At 57.6% G+C, this 16,687-nt stretch overlaps 1 protein-coding gene across 7 annotated transcripts in view; it reads left to right on the top strand.

The window, feature by feature from the left end:
* RERE (arginine-glutamic acid dipeptide repeats) overlaps positions 1-11,809 on the top strand; it is a 422,789-nt gene extending 410,980 nt beyond the window's left edge. For all 7 annotated transcript variants that reach the window (XM_066374961.1, XM_066374958.1, XM_066374959.1 and 4 more), the window contains 10 exons: positions 723-815; positions 1,121-1,320; positions 2,544-2,705; positions 3,089-3,202; positions 3,337-4,619; positions 4,703-4,925; positions 5,822-6,542; positions 8,287-8,433; positions 8,807-8,987; positions 9,225-11,809. In XM_066374961.1, the coding sequence (XP_066231058.1) occupies positions 723-815; positions 1,121-1,320; positions 2,544-2,705; positions 3,089-3,202; positions 3,337-4,619; positions 4,703-4,925; positions 5,822-6,542; positions 8,287-8,433; positions 8,807-8,987; positions 9,225-9,258 (3,158 nt within the window). In that variant the 3' untranslated portion in view covers positions 9,259-11,809. The remainder of the gene's footprint in view (positions 1-722; positions 816-1,120; positions 1,321-2,543; positions 2,706-3,088; positions 3,203-3,336; positions 4,620-4,702; positions 4,926-5,821; positions 6,543-8,286; positions 8,434-8,806; positions 8,988-9,224) is intronic.
* Positions 11,810-16,687: the final 4,878 nt, after the last annotated feature.

Raw genomic sequence — 16,687 nt, 5'->3', positions numbered from 1 at the left:
TCACACTGACCTGGGATTTGGTAGGAAAGTTTTACAAATTATTCATCATTTAAATTTTTGTAGGAAAAACATCATTTTAAGTTTTTACACAAGTTTAAGTCTTGGCCTTGGCCTGTCAGAGGTTTTCTGCTTAGTGGACAGTATGCTGTTTGAGTTACATTGCACTTGTATTCTGGGAGCAGTGAGATCCGCTTAATGTTGTTTCTTTTTCCTCTTGCTTTACCAAGCTCCTCCTCTTAGTCCTAGTGTGATGTGCTATATGACAATGAATCCACACCTGTTAACCCCTAAAAACTAAGATGCAGGAGTACTGCATTACAGTTCTGTCCCAACCTGGAGCGTGGACCTCCAAGAGTCACTTGCGTTGTCTATGCAAACAAAAAGCAGTCTAGTCATCTGGGGCGGGTGGGTGGCACTGGGTGGAGAGGCAGGTCCTGAGGATGCCTGGCTGTGTCAGGAGGACATCACGAACGCTCTTCACCCAGTTCAGAGTCACCAGTTGGGACATCTGTGCCTACCACCCAGGCTTCAAGTGTGATACCAGCCCTTAGCAATCTAGCAGGGCAGGCCCACCCACAATGACAAGTTCTTTGTTCTAATGGCTGACCATGAAATTCAGTGTCCCACCTCAGCGTGATGGGCCACTCTGACTAGTGGCTCAGAGCCTGGGGCAGGCCGAGCATGACAGTGTCCCCACCCTGTTGTGTGCCTCCCATGCCCAGTGGACCTGAGTTCGGCCAGTGAGGACGACTTCGACAGCGAGGACAGCGAGCAAGAGCTGAAGGGGTACGCCTGCCGCCACTGCTTCAGCACCAGTGAGTGGGGCTCTGACACAGCCTCTGTGCTTTGGGGTCGCAGGGAAGTTGGGGGTCCTGCTGTGCGCACTCCCCGTGGAACAGTTGATGCCCCGAGATGCGTTGGGGTGTCCGTATTTGTGAGTCCTGTCCTGCTCTGGGGGAGAGAGTGGGGCAGTGCTGTCACCTGAGCAGTGTGAGTGCCAGCTGTCTGTCTGAGTCCAGTGCTCATGGCACCAGGGTTGCTGGAGCCCCCGGCCCCTGCTCAGACATTACAGGAACATTGGGTTTTGAGGTTCCATTCCCACCCCTCTTCCCTCACTCAGCCTCCAAAGACTGGCACCACGGCGGCCGGGAGAACATCTTGCTCTGCACAGACTGCCGCATCCACTTTAAGAAATACGGCGAGCTCCCCCCCATCGAGAAGCCAGTGGACCCCCCGCCATTTATGTTCAAACCTGTCAAAGAAGAAGACGATGGGCTCAGTGGAAAACATAGCATGAGGACGCGGCGGAGTCGAGGCTCGGTGAGTCCCAGGGCCAGGCACCCCAAGGCTTGGGCGCCCCTGCTCCTGCCTACACATTCAGGTGACCGGGGTGCTGGGGGCCTTGCCCACACCCAACGAGGACGGGAAGTGTTTCGTTTTAGGTAGAGAAGCAGACCCCTAAAGTTGTAACAGATTGTCCAGAAGCAGAAACTGCCTGTGGGGCTGGGAAGAGCCCTTGTTTTTTCCCTCCCCTACCATGGGGAGTTGGGGGGGGGGCATTGGTCTTAGTTTCTGCTTCAGTGCAGGCTCTCCAAGTCCCTCAGAACCTCCTCTGTCCCATGGGCCACTCACCTCTCCTGTGGTATATCTCTGCTATTTGAAACTTGCAGGGATTTTTTTAAAATGTTTAAAAAACATTGACCCAGTTTTAGAATATTAAGTACCTTTTTTTACTCACTGTATAGCCTTTTCCTTCTATAAAGAGACTTTGTTTTCCAGGTTGGAAATGTGGCAGGGACCTTTGAGAGCAAGGGTTTTTCGAGGTCGGGGACCAAGGATACCGCCAGGGTCTTGGCCTGTAGTGCTGGCCTCCCCAGTGGCCCTTTTAGGCAGGTGGGTGGCACCATCCACCTTCCTCTAACCCTAGCATCCAGACCTTCTGGCTTCTGCTCACTCGGAGAGGAGCAGATGGACCGGAGTGAATCTTTTGGAGCCCCCATGGCTCTGCAGACCCCTGTGGAAGTGCTTGGTGGTTTGGGGAGCTGAGCTCCGTTATTTGAGAGCCCGTGTCTTTGGGTCACTCCCCATCATGTTGGGTGAAGTCAGCAAGTGTTTGTTTTGGTTTGGTTGGGCAGTTACATGGAGTAAAAGGAAAAGGTGAGGTCACTTGAAACCGATTTTGTGTAGTTGTCATTCTGGAGACCGGGCAGAGTGGACTGACTTGACCAACCTTGGCTCAGAAAGCCGTGCTCCCTCAGTGGACGTCATTCGGGAAAGTCAGAGAGACGAGTGCTTTGGGTTTAAGCCAAGAATTGCTCTTTTCCGTGTGAAACCAACCATTCACTACCCCCACCCCCCGCCTTTGCTCCATATTGACGTTGTGCAGCAAGGGATAGCCAGGGGCCCTGTTGTTTGCCAGGGGCTAGGATTTGTTGTGAGGCCAACAGTAGGGCCTGCCCTTGATGCTCTTGTGTATGTGCTGGGTCAGGTGGCCCCGTGGAGGCTGGGGCCCAGTCTCACTAGCCATGGGTGTGGGCGGGCAGATGTCTACACTGCGCAGTGGTCGGAAGAAACAGCCAGCCAGCCCTGACGGTCGTGCCTCGCCCATCAATGAAGACGTCCGCTCCAGCGGCCGCAACTCCCCCAGCGCGGCCAGCACCTCCAGTAACGACAGTAAAGCAGAGACCGTGAAGAAGCTGGCCAAGGTGAGGGGCTGGGGGGGAGTGAGGACTGGTTGGCCACCCTGTCCTGGAAACCCGAGGTTGGCGTTGGTGTCCTGCTCCCTCAGACGTGATGCCAGCACTGCCCTCTCCTGGGGCTTCAGCCCAGCTCTCCGCATCAACCTTCGGGGGCTCCCAAGGTCTCAGAGGCAGAGGGATCTCTGTCTAAGCCAAGTTATTGTCATCCCCAAATACTGTTCCTTCTTGGCTCAGGCTCTCTCGTCAGAGCTTTTCGGTTTTGGAGAGAGAGCTCAGTGTGTTAGAGTAAGATGTTGGCCCCCAGTCATCACACGCCCTGCTCCCCCCAAGGCTGGTGGCACATCCTCTCGGGGCCTGACCCATCTTCCCTGTGCTCTCTGCCGCAACAGAAGGTGAAGGAAGAAGCCTCGTCCCCCCTGAAGAGCACCAAGCGGCAGCGGGAGAAGGTGGCCTCCGACACAGAGGAGGCCGATAGGACCAGCTCCAAGAAGACGAAAACCCAGGTGAACTGGCAGCTGGGACCCTGAGAAGCCCTCCGCCAGTTCTCCCTGGGGGTGGACGGCCCGGGGCAGGGCCCCTGGTCCTTGGACCCATGCAGGGAGGTCTAGAGCATCCCTCCTCTCCTTTCTGGTCTCAGGAGATCAGCCGGCCCAATTCACCATCCGAAGGCGAGGGAGAGAGTTCCGACAGCCGCAGTGTCAATGATGAGGGCAGCAGTGACCCCAAGGACATCGACCAGGACAATCGCAGCACGTCCCCCAGCATCCCCAGCCCCCAGGACAATGAGAGTGACTCGGACTCCTCTGCCCAGCAGCAGACCCTGCAGGCCCAGCTCCCCGCTCTGCAGGCTCCCGGTGGGGCTGCTGCAGCTCCCTCTACGGCCCCGCCCGGAGCACCCCAGCTGCCCACAGCGGGGCCCACACCCGCTGCAGCTCCCCCCCAGGGTTCCCCCGCAGCCTCCCAGCCAGCGGGTTCTGCCGCCCATGCCCATATCCAGCAGGCTCCGGCCCTGCACCCGCAGCGGCTGCCCTCCCCACACCCCCCACTGCAGCCTCTGACCGGGCCTGCCAGCCAGACCTCCGCGCCCCCTCACGCCCAGCCTCCCCTGCATGGCCAGGGCCCACCTGGGCCGCACGGCCTGCAGACCGGGCCACTGCTACAGCACCCGGGGCCCCCACAGCCCTTTGGCCTCCCAGCCCAGGCCACCCCAGGCACAGCCCACTCTCACAGCTCCCTGCAGCCGCCTGCCTCTCAGTCAGCGCTGCAGCCCCAGCAGCCCCCACGGGAGCAGCCCCTGCCGCCAGCGCCCCTGGCCATGCCGCACATCAAACCCCCGCCCACAACACCCATCCCCCAGCTGCCCGCACCGCCTGCCCACAAGCATCCACCTCACCTCTCGGGGCCCTCCCCCTTCTCCATGAATGCCAACCTCCCACCCCCTCCAGCGCTGAAGCCTCTGAGCTCCTTGTCCACGCACCACCCGCCCTCGGCACACCCCCCGCCCCTGCAGCTCATGCCTCAGAGCCAGCCGCTGCCCTCATCCCCCGCCCAGCCCCCCGTGCTGACCCAGAGCCAGAGCCTGCCCCCCGCCGCTGGCCTCCATCAGGGGCCCCCGCAGCCCCCATTTGCTCAGCACCCCTTTGTCCCTGGAGGCCCCCCTCCCATCACCCCTCCGTCCTGCCCCTCCACCTCCACTCCACTCGCAGGGCCTGGCCCATCGGCCCCACCCCCGTCTGCTGCCATGTCTGCAGGGGGGGGCAGCGCTCCTGTGGGGGCAGCCTGCCCATTGCCCACTGTCCAGATCAAGGAAGAGGCTCTGGATGAAGCTGAGGAGCCCGAGAGCCCCCCTCCCCCACCACGGAGCCCTTCCCCAGAGCCCACTGTGGTGGACACCCCCAGTCACGCCAGCCAGTCGGCCAGGTACTGTCGCAGGGACCCAGGCTGCTCGGGGCAGCCTTGGCTTCGGCCTGGCTGTCCCTTACTGCAGATGTGGCCTTTTTCAGGTTCTACAAACACCTGGACCGGGGTTACAACTCATGTGCACGGACAGACCTGTACTTCATGCCTCTGGCGGGATCCAAACTGGCCAAGAAGAGGGAGGAGGCCATCGAGAAGGCCAAACGGGAGGCCGAGCAGAAGGCACGCGAGGAGCGCGAGCGGGAGAAGGAGAAGGAGAAAGAGCGCGAGCGGGAGCGGGAACGCGAGCGCGAGGCTGAGCGCGCGGCCGTGAGTGCTCAGACCTGGGCGGGGGTGGCCTGTGTGTGGGGCTGCCGTGCCAGGCCGGGGGCACCAGGCCACCCTGCTCTGTGTGGGAGGCTGTCAGAGTCATTGTTGTGGTGGCTGGAGGATCGGTAGCTGTTTGAACAGAACAGCTGTTTGAACAGAACAGAAAGGCCCGGAATGGGTTGCTGCTCATCCGTGAGCAAACCTGGATCTCTTTCCCAAGAGGTTCATCATGCACCCCCTCCTCGGGCGTGGACCCCACTCCCCAAAGTCTCCCTTCAGGCCCGGAACCCCCATCCCCAGAGTCTCCCCTCAGGCCTGGAACCCCCCTTCCCGGAGTCTCCCCTCGGGCCTGGACCCCCCTTACCCAGAGTCTCACCATGTGCCCCCTCTTTGGCCCTGGAGCTCCTCCTTTCCCAGAAGAGGCGTTGTGCCCCAGCTTTGGCCTTGGCGGTCCAGGTTGATTGACAGCAGTGTGGGGGGCAGGCCTGTAGGCTTGTGTTTGTCATGGAATTGGAGGGAACGGAAGAAAACTGAAAGGGAGGAGAGCCAGGCTCTGGGGCGTTCACTGCCACATCACCTCCCTCTGGCAGTCCTGTCCTGTGGCACTCGTGTGGGCTTTTGTGGTGGAAGGCTGTCCTCCCCGCCTCCTGCTGTTTCCCAGATACATGAACTCATCTAGGACACAGGGAGGCCACAGGCATAAAGGAGACTGTCACACAGTAGAGTCTGGACCATGTCCCTCTGACAGACCATGGCAGGGGCCAGGTCGTTATCAGTATTGAGGTAGAGGGTCAGAGATGGCTGGTCAATGCAGGATGACCTTAGAGCAGGGCTCACCTCTGTAAGGAACATCAGGCAGTTGGCGTCACCCCTCACACCCTCCTTTCTTTCAGCAGAAGGCGTCCAGCTCAGCCCATGAAGGCCGCCTCAGTGACCCCCAGCTCGGTGGTCCCGGCCATATGCGGCCATCCTTCGAGCCACCACCAACCACCATTGCTGCTGTGCCCCCATACATTGGGCCCGACACCCCTGCCCTCCGGACTCTGAGCGAGTACGCTCGGCCCCATGTCATGTCACCCACCAACCGCAACCACCCGTTCTACATGCCCCTCAACCCCACCGACCCGCTGCTGGCCTACCACATGCCGGGCCTCTACAATGTTGACCCCACCATCCGCGAGCGGGAGCTCCGGGAACGCGAGATCCGGGAGCGTGAGATCCGGGAACGCGAGTTGCGAGAGAGGATGAAGCCGGGCTTCGAGGTGAAGCCCCCGGAGCTGGACCCCTTGCACCCAGCCACCAACCCCATGGAGCACTTCGCCCGGCACAGCGCCCTCACCATCCCCCCAACTGCGGGCCCCCACCCTTTTGCTTCCTTCCACCCGGGCCTGAACCCCTTGGAGAGGGAGAGACTGGCCCTGGCAGGCCCCCAGCTGCGGCCCGAGATGAGCTACCCTGACAGACTGGCAGCCGAGCGGATCCACGCCGAGCGCATGGCGTCGCTGACCAGCGACCCTCTGGCCCGGCTGCAGATGTTCAACGTGACTCCACACCATCACCAGCACTCACACATCCACTCACACCTCCACCTCCACCAGCAGGATCCCCTCCACCAAGGTGGGTGCCCAGGCTGGCTCTGAGTGGGCGCTGGGGGTGAGCGCTGGTCTGCAGGAGGTGCGGGCTGAGACCGAGCCGCGGGTCCCGAGCAGAGACTGTTTTTCTCTAAATGTGCCCTGCTTCCAGGCAGAGCTTAGAGTGTTCAGCGTTCATTGAGCAGTCTCGTCATTTCACTCAGCTGCCCATCTCTGCTCAGCCCTTCAGCTCTCCAGAGCTGCATGTCCCCAGAAAGCTGTGTCGCCCTAGGTCCTTCTGCTTGCCGCCTCCTGGATACAGCTTAGGGTCTTGGCCCTGTGCCTGGGGTGGGCCAGGGAGGGCTGTGCTCACCAGAGCAGGAAAGGTGAAGGCGACTAGGGCACCCAGGGGCTCTAGATTGTCACTGAGTGAAAACGTAAAGGAACAGTCTTATTTTCCCTACGGGAATGAGGCTAGCACCCCCAGCCTTGCCACTCTAGGAATGAGAGCCTGAAGGCCTACTGACTGGCCAGCTCAGGGTGCAGGCTGGTCTGAGGCAGAGACAGGCTAAGCTGGAGCCCTGTGCCCCCTGAAGCTGTACAGACCAGGTAGATGGGGGTGGGAGGGGCGTGTGGAGGGGCCTCTGGCCCTGCTCTCGAATTGGCAGATGTGCCTGCACCCTGGGACCAGAGCCTGCCACAGGTCCTGTGGTGCAGCACATGCATATCCATGACTTCCTCATGGACTGACCTCTGTGCTGGGTAGGAGGATGGCTGATAGAGCAGGACCTGGGGTGGGGGGTAACACCTGGCTTCCTACCTGCATCCCCAGCCCTGATAAATGGCCCCAGGTAAGCCAAGGAGCTGTCACATTTACCCCATGGTTCTGACACCTTGAAGGGTCATGCTGTCTTCAGTGTGTGGCCAGCAGACTGTCTAGGAGCCGTCAGAAGACAGGCAGTCTGTTGTAGTCATTCATTCAACAAGTGTTTGCTGAGCACTTGCGAAGTGCCAGGCGCTGACAGGCCCCCTCTGCATTTACTGCCCCAGTCTGGGAGGCTGTTGCCATGGGGCTGGGGAACAGCAGGAGTGTGGGCAGTGGTCAGCATTGCAGAGGAAGCTAAGCAAGGAGAGGGAACAGGAGCTGGGCAGTGCTGCTGCAGAGGGCTGTAGAAAAGCCTCGCCAAGGTGACTTTTTTGCAGGGGGGTGGGAGGGTGTGTCATTGGAAAAAGCATCTCTAGGCGGAGGGAGAGCAAGTGCAAAGGGCCTGAGGCAAGGGCGCAGGCTCAAGGGGGCCAGCGTATGATGTGCAGGAGAGGCCAGTGGTGCTGAGCCGATCCCTGCCCGCAGCAGCCTGCTGGCCTCTGGGTTCTGTGGGCGAAGGGTCCCGGGGAGGCAGCCTGCACAGGGGACGCTGGCTGGGGCCGGGCTGGAGGGCCATGGGGTTCCTGTAAACATAACGGGTACAGGGTAGCCCTGGGGTGGTCGACCCGGCAGGCTCTGCTGATGCAGGGTCCTCGACAGACTAGGTTGGGGACACTGCCTGTGGGGGGGTGCTCAAGGGTGGGAGGAGGGGACAGTCCACTCTTCACTTCTGCTTTCCTTTCTGGAGCTTTGCTGCTGCGTGTGCAGTGCACTGAGGACAGTCACTGGGTTGATTTTTGGTGGTCTTGGTGACCAGGAGCCAGCTTGGTGACAGGGAAGTCACCCATAGTTCCAGCCAGGAAGGGAACCATTGAGAGCCCCAGATCCTTGCACCACCAGTATCGGGCTTCTGTTCTTTTTCTAGGCTCAGCAGGCCCGGTTCATCCACTGGTCGACCCCCTGACTGCCGGCCCGCACCTGGCTCGCTTTCCCTACCCCCCCGGCACCCTCCCCAATCCTTTGCTTGGACAGCCCCCCCATGAGCACGAGATGCTTCGTCACCCGGTTTTTGGTAAGAATGCACCTGGGGAAGGAGGAGTCCGGTGTGAGTTGGGTTTGTGGTCTGGTCCAATGTCCTGTTCATTTATTCATGTGTTCAGGTATCCTCTCAGAGCGAGGGTGGGGGTGTCAGTGTGAGACAGGAACCTAGATGAGAATCGTGGGCCGTGAAGGACTAACAGGCTCCAAGTTTGAGAGCTGAGCAAGTCAGGTCTGTCTGAGGAGGGACACAAGGCCGAAGCCTGGAGCCTGAGGAATAGAGGAGGTCCTCCCGTACTCAGGAGAACGGGGAGGGGGGCATCTCCCATCCCTGCCCCCAAGGCTGGCTCTCTCCTGACCACCTCACAGCCCTGGCCTTTCTGTAGAGACTGTTTTGTGTTTGGCAGGCACCCCCTACCCCCGAGATCTGCCTGGGGCCATCCCGCCCCCTATGTCCGCTGCCCACCAGCTGCAGGCCATGCACGCCCAGTCGGCCGAGCTGCAGAGACTGGCGATGGAGCAGCAGTGGCTGCACGCACACCCCCACATGCATGGCAGCCACCTACCAAGTCAGGAAGATTATTACAGGTGAGGCGGAAGGGCCTGAAGGAGCCCAGCTAGCTGGCTGACATCCACCTGCCCTCCAACTGTGCAGCTTGGCTCTGTGGGGCCCTTGCCTGTGGCCCCAGTGGGGACTGTCATAGCCATCTTGATGGGAAGGGCGGAGGGCAGGGGAAAACCAGCTGCGTGGGAGGCAGCTTGGGTCTGCCTGCTGCCTGCCCAGGTCTCCTGCTGAGTCCTCTCCTTTATTTATTTTTTTTTCAGTCGACTGAAGAAAGAAGGTGACAAGCAGTTATAAGTTATTTATTTGTTAACGCTGGCTGTGGAAACCCCACCTCTTGGGGATACAAACAGAACTTTTTACATACAATAGGAGCTGCAAAAGCAAAACGAGTATCTTCTAAAGATTTCTTTATATATTTAAGACCCCACAACTAAAGATGTATCAGCATAATAGTGTTTGTTTGTAGAGAGGATTCCTTGAGACTGGTTTGGGTCTCCCTGCATGACAGTCCCCCAGAAACCTAGCAAGTCCTGGACTGGACTGAACATTCAGAACACTTCCCGGCAATCTTGGGGTTTGGCTTTTGTTTCCTTCCCTTCCTCGACTTTCCAGTAGGTGCTAGAATGCAGTTCCACCTTCACTGTGCGTACAGACACACTCAGTCATGTGTTCCAAAACCCACTCAGTTTGCAGGTAGGCAGCATATGAGTTTGGAATCCAAGAGCTATAATTTTTAAAGAATCTTTTATTTTACTACATTGTTGGAAATCTTCATAGTTTGAGAAAGTTCTGCAGCACGGCTTTTTACGTCTGTAAATAATTTGAGAGCAGCCTTTTTCTTCCTTCCACGACTACTATTCCGATCTATTTTTTCCAGCCATGTCACTAATTGTGAATTCCTACCAGCTATTGACAGAATACAGAGTTGATTTTTTAATAAAAAGTTTATATAATTATCCCTTTAATTAAAGGGAACAGATGGGCGTTACTCATTACAAGTGGGCAAAAGCTTGGGACTAGGTTTGGTCGTAGCAGTGAGCCTCCAGGGGTTTGCAGGGACAGTGTTACAAACTTTTTGTTTTGCTGCTTTGATTTTTTCACTTCCGTCTGTCCTGGCTCGTGCTTGGCCAGCGATGCAGGCATCTGTTAGATCGACTCTTGTCATTCTGCACCAGGAGTGCAGGAGTTAAATGTCCGCTGTTGTTCTGTCTCTGCGGGATAGAAAACACGTTTTCTGTGTCTGGTTGTAGATTTCCTTACAGATTTCTGTGCACACTTATTTGATTGTTCTGGATGAACTGCCTTTCTTACTACTCTGACAATTGCATAAACACTCTAGAAATTTCAAGAAAGTGATACCCTACAAATACTCAGCACATATGCTTGCCAAAGTGTAGTCTGTTAGAAGTCTGCCTTTCGTGCATGTGTCATCATGGGGTCTTGTGGTGAGGCCGGACCATGCTCACCATAGCCTGGGCTGCTTTCCAGTGGGGGGGGGGGGGGTCCCAGAGTTGGCACAGTTGTGGGCGGTGGCCTGTGTGCCTGCCCCAGGAGCATGGTGACCCGTGTCAGACTGGACACCATTTGAATCCCACCTTCATCCTGAAGTAGAACAAGAGTGGCAGCCATGTACGTAGAGGGGGAAGGCAAGTTTTTCCTGGGCGGTGCCACCCTGGAGGGCTCAGACTGTTCTGCAGAGAGCCCCTCAATTTTCCATGTGCTGACACGAGAGGGGATCCTGGGCGGTCTGCCGCTCCTTCTGTAGGGAGCGGCCTGTGCATTCTTCTCTTGGGATCTTGAGGGCTCTTTTCTGCCATGGTGTGTGGTGGCCATGCCCAAGAATGGTCAGACAACAGAAGGTCATTTCAGTGGGTCAGTTAAGTGAAGTGGCTCCCGCATCCAAGCCGTGTGGGTAAGAAGAGAGGCTGGCGCATTAACCCAGAACCTGCAAGTGTTAGCTCTGATTCCGGTTCGGACCTGCATCGTGGCATTTCCCATCTCTGTAAAACCATGTTTAGTTTCTGTTGGGACAGATAGAGAATTGTTTGTTGAAATGTTAGTTTTTCTTTTGTTTTCTTTCATTCCATTTCTGCCTTAAATTTAGCTCCTTCTAGGGGAGACAAACTCAAATGAACCCTTAGTCATCGTACTTGTGGCTGCATGGGCAGGAGCCTTCGTCTCCTGGGGCGGTGAGCTGCCGTCAGGTGGGCCATTCTCCTGCAGGGTTCGCGCTTGCTGAGGCCCCTTGCTGCTGGACCTGGACTGCTGAGCCCCGCCCCCACCGTGTTCCGTCTGGTGGGACACAGTCCTTCCACAGCCTCTTGATCTCTCCAACCTCCACTTTCCCAGAGGAGAGAGTGCTTGGAAGTCTGGACTGAAACTTGTCTGAAGGCATTTTCCTGTCAGGTTTCGGTTTCCTTACATCCCGAGGCGAAGCGCTGAGATTCTTCCCTGTAAAAGCCCCACCTGGTCAGCAACAGTTCAGATGGCCCCAGGTCTTTGCGGCATCTTTGCAGCCCGACCCCTTGGTTTCCTTTCCTCCCTTCATTCGACCTCGGTTTTGCTCTCCTGTGTTCTGTATGAATGTCGTTCAGTGTTGTCGGGCTGAGGTTCGCGTCCCACTGCCGCAGCACCAGCGCTGACATGCGTTCTGGTTTGCTGCGTTTATATATATCTGAAGCTGACTGTATATACGAGTAGTTTGCCATGAGATAACACAGTGTAAACAGAGTAGCACCCAGAAATCGTGACTTCTGTGTTCTCTCCATTTGAGTATTTTGTAATTTTTTGGAAATATTTGTGGACATAAATAAAACCAAGCTACACTACACTAGCTGGGAGTTGACCAGTGGACTGTGTCTCGTTCCTGGGAGCGGGTGGGATGCTGGCTGTGGCCCGACCCAGGTCCCCCAGGGAGGGGCAGAGCAGGGGAGTGTCTGGAGTTCTCTGCTGCCGCCAGCACATAGCTTAACCTTCATGGCAGCTTCTGGAAAGATCCACGTCTCTTCTGGGAGGAAGGTGAGTGCACTTGAGACAGTTGGCCTGCCATGGGCTCCCATGCAGCAAATGGGCCCGGGGTCGGGGGTGGCGTTGGAACCAAGAATACCCTCTTCTCCCAGGTCCCTTTCTCTCCTGACATTTACCCAACACCTCGGACTGGCGGACATCCTCCAGGTGTGTGGCCATGTAGCTCCTTCTCTGCTTGGCGGGAGAGTTCTCAGCCACCCACCAGTACGGTGACCTACTCCTGGCCGTTCCTCCTGCCTTGCCCCCTCCCTCCCTCCTTGAGGCCTGTCTGTGCCCCCACCACCCTCAGCTAGAGGCCCTGCAGGCTGAGGGTGCATCTGCCCTCTGCTGTCCCCAGCAGCCATGGCCCTACTCAGCAGCCTGAGCGTTGGGGGGAAGATGGGTGGCTGCCCCAGGTGTGGAGTGTGTGCAGCTGTCGGTCTGGGCCATGATGAGAAGGGGGGGCTGGGCTGCGGAGGGCACAGTGGGCAGCAGGAGCCCACGTACCTTCTTTACTCGTCTCTTATTGCAGCATGCTGTTCATGATCCCCTTTTGTAGTGGGCATAAGTTTATGAAATACAAATTCCAGAGTTCAATGATGAGACGTGTCTGAATGGATACAGACAGCTATGCTACAGCAAAGGCCCTCATCAGAGCTGCACGGGCTCAGGTTCCCAGGTGTGGACGGGTTTTGCCATGCCGTGGACCCAGTCTGAGGGACGGGCCCACCCCAGTGGTCATTAGGGAGGGGCCCACCCCAGTGGTCATCGGGCTTTGTTAGGAGATACAGGGTCTGCTCACTGCCTAGCAGCTGTGCCACCTAGCAGGCCCCTGCCTCTTTTGCTCTGCAGATAGACTGACCCCAGCCTGCCCTTCACCCCTGGGTCCCTGTGAGTGCAGCATGGGCAGAGAAAGGAGCACTGCCAGCTGGTGTGAGGCCTAAAGCCTCGGCGGAACCCGTGGCACCAAGGAGACGGGTGTGCATGGTAAGTTCAGGTGAATGGGGACAAGCTCATCTAGCATGCGGGGTGAGGTGCACAGCGAGGAGATCAGCAGTGACCTCCCACAGGGACTTGGAGTGGTGAGACCACAGAGCTGCGCGATCATGGGTGCAAACAGGTGAAGAGTGAGGGGCAGGGTCCCCGCACTCAGTCGGGAGCCCCTCGCCAGTCTCAGGCCCACAGCATACCGGCTGACCACACAGTGAGCAACATGGGTTTGGAGCAAGACCTAGACCCCTGGGGCCGAGCAGACAGTCCTCAAGACCAGCGGGAGTCCATCTGCACTGGGCACTGAGTGTGGGAGGGGATCATTCAGGCAGCAGGATAAAGTTAGCCCTTTGGATTCCCAGAGCCCCGCTGGAAGGCAGGATGATGGAGTTGGGCCATAGGGGCTGCAGTTTCCACTGTGGAGGGGCCACACGGGGCAGCCCAGGGGGCAGCCCTGGCTGCAGTGCGGTTTCACCCTGGGGCTTCTCAGACGGCTCCTGGGTCTGCATTTTTGGTCCTTGGCTTTCTCAGGATCTGAGGAGTCCTTGCTGGGTTCATAGCTGCCCCACAGAGCTCTGGCTGATTAAATTCTGGGCCCTGGAAATTCGTTTTGCTTCAACCCCTGAGGCTGTCTTTGCCATCAGGAACAACTTGTATGTCACCTGTACTTGTTCCCTTTGACATGTCAGGGACACAGGAGGGACCCAGCTATGCCTGCAGTGGCACCCAGCTCCTCCCTCCCAACAGCTTGTGATGGAACCAAGTTCTAGTGGGTAGGAGGCCCTTGCTCTGGAAGTGTTTGTTGGGCAGGCCTCCCAGAGGAAGGTTCCTTGGCGCACTACAGATGTGCTGTTGAGTTGTGAGTATGCGTGACCAGATAGGATGGCCACTAGCCACATCCAGGGAGCTGGACCCATTATTCTGGTACCTGGTGCCCTCATACGTTTCTTTGCGTGTGCATCTGCACACTGATGGAGGTTAGACTCGGAGCACAGATTGTGGGAGCATGGCAGAATCCCACGACTGTGCAGGCACTCCTGGTGATACTATCACCAGGGTAATTAGGGTAACAGCAAGACTGTATGCCGACAGTATCCTCTGTGCCACTCCACTGGTAAGCGGGGATTTCCACTACATGTTTCTCAATCCCGCTGCCTTGACCAGTTGGGCCTGCTCCAGGAACTCAGAGCCCCAGCTCTATCCCTGGTTACACCATTCTTAGAAGTTTGCGCAGGGTCTGCTTTGAAATTGTGGCCTCTGGTGAACCCCTAGGGTGTGGACACCAGTGATGAATTAAATTAAAAATAGAATTTTAAGGCACTTAGTTCTGACACACAACAGATTTGAAACTGTCCTCGCTACCACTCCCAGTCCTGGCCACTAGGTGGCAGCATCTAAGATCCAGGCGCTATCTCAGGCTACTCAGCCAACCCAGGGTGACACATGTGGATAAGCCCCCCCTCTACCAGATGCTCCAAGAGAGAGGCTTGTGGGCATAGTGAGTATTTTGCAAAAAGAATTGACATTTCCTGGAGGCAGAGAGCCAGACACATGAGGCATGTGTCTCAGGGAACAGGAGGAGTGAGAGATGGCAGGGAAGAGGGCCTGGGGGCTACACGGAGTGGGCAGCACCCAGGCCTGGATGTTACAACCACAGAAAGACTGTTTGAAGACAGTGGCTGCCCCTTTGTTCTCAGCTGCATCCCCAGAGCCTGGCCCAGTGCTGGGACATACACCGGAGGTGAGGTGCTCGCTAACTGGTCGCTGAGTGGAAGAGGAACCATGTACACCCTCAGCTGCTGGTCAGACCCAAGCATGATGGCATCAGTAGTCCCCTCCCCTGAGCTGATGCTGTCCTGGAAGCCCTGTGTGCCCTGAATGTGCCTCCAACTCAGGACATCTCCCAGTCTTCCAGAACGAGGGTGCTCAAGCCAGGACGAGGCCTCCATGTGGACCTGCGGAAACGCTCGAAGCAGGCAGGCTCCATGGGCCCAGCAGAGGTCAGTTCTGGTGTATTCCAAGGGAGACACCGCCAGTCCCTTGAAGCCTGCGCCCCAGTATGATGGGTGTCGGATGCAGCCTCCTCCAGTCCCTGTATCCCAGACCACGGTCCGGGTTTCGTCCAATAGCCAGGGAAGGTAGGAATGAAACAACAGCAGCGGCTCTGCCGTCCGTTCCCTCTGTGGACGATGTCTTGTCCTCCGTGCTGTGACTGCGGGGGAGGCACAGGCCCTTTATTGCCAAGAGCATCAAGAAAAGAGTTGATTTTCCAATTTGCTGAGGGGATGTCTAGGGTGGCCTCAGCGTTTGTGGCAACCAGTGATTTGGTTTTGGTGACTGAGGGGCGAGTCTCATCACGGCCGCAGAGCAAAGCTTCCTGTCCCTTCCCTCTTTCCTTGGAATGGAACCAGGTGCTCCCTCCAAGCTGAGTCCCTGGGAGCCAGCCCAGAGCAGGACGGCAGTTGGGCCACAGGGAGGAGCTCCACAGCCCGCCTTGGGTCCGGTCTGGAGTCCCGTTTCCCTGGTACAGGAGGTGACATGTGTGACCTGAGCCGAGGACCTGATGTGCTGCTCAGGGTGCAGGTCTGACAGAGGGGGTAGCGACAGCCCCTGCCTCACGGTGGGGAGGGGAAGCAAGAAGATAGTGCACATCTGCAACCACAGGGCGCATCAAGGACTCCACGAACCTCTGCAGTCACCGTTGTCACAGCTTAAGTTTTAAGTCGAAAGTGATGCTCTGAGACAGAAAATGAATTAATTCAGCAGGTGCGGCTCCCACTGATCTGCTGGGAACAGACCCTGGAGGCCAAGGGCAGCCTCTTGCAGCTGGCCCAAGGGCGGCCTGACTCTGCTGTCACTGTCCCTGGACAGCGAACAGCGCCAGGCTCATAGCAGATCCATAGGAGGAGAGGCTGACGACAGCCATTTCTGCTTGTAAAACGGCCTTTGTTCAGAAAGTTCCAGGAAAAGGTCCCAGGGTTTGAGAAGCCAGGAGTGAGCAGAGAGCCCCTCATTCCTCATCTGTCTCCCAGTTTGACCATCCTGCAGCAAATAGAGCCCAGGCCAGGGGCCGCCGTTCAACACCACGTTTTCTAGAAACAGTAAGTCCCAGAGAAGCATGGGACCAACAGGAGGTTCCAAGGAGCCATGGGGCTTGGGAAAGGCAGTGAACCTCTCAATGCTCCACCTACACGTGGAACAGGAACGATGGGACCTGCCTCTCTTAGCCCACGATCACGAAGGGTACAGTGGATGACATGAAGACACAGGGAAAGGACTCCCCGGTTCCAACCACGGTGGGCTGCACAGAGGAGAAAGCATTTTAAAGTGGATGGATGAGAAACTGATGGGCAGTGAAGAGGTGGAAAGACTTAGCCTGTGGGAAGAGCACAGGTGCGGGGTGTGTCATGGCTGGATAGGGTCTGTGCCTGCGCTGCAGGAGACTGGAGCCACGCAGAGGGCGGGGGCTCGGGGGGTGGGCAGGGCTGGACAGGAGGCCTCCAGAGCTGGCTCCTCAGGCACTGGGAGCCGTGGAAGGAAAGAAAAGGCTCAGACCTGCAGGGCAGAAGATGGATGATGAGGGTGGACTACGGGCAAAGGGTCAGAGGCCCCAGACCCCGAGACCCCCACAGGAGTCACCACCGCACCAGGAGGGCACTGAGGGAGCCCAGGGGGAAGCCCACTGGGGAGTCCATGGATCAGGTGAGAAGGCTGTGGCCCAGGTGTG

Source organism: Saccopteryx leptura, chromosome 3, assembly GCF_036850995.1.
Source record: "Saccopteryx leptura isolate mSacLep1 chromosome 3, mSacLep1_pri_phased_curated, whole genome shotgun sequence".
In the NCBI taxonomy this organism is placed as follows: domain Eukaryota; kingdom Metazoa; phylum Chordata; class Mammalia; order Chiroptera; family Emballonuridae; genus Saccopteryx; species Saccopteryx leptura.
This window is presented reverse-complemented; position numbering and strand designations above follow the sequence as displayed.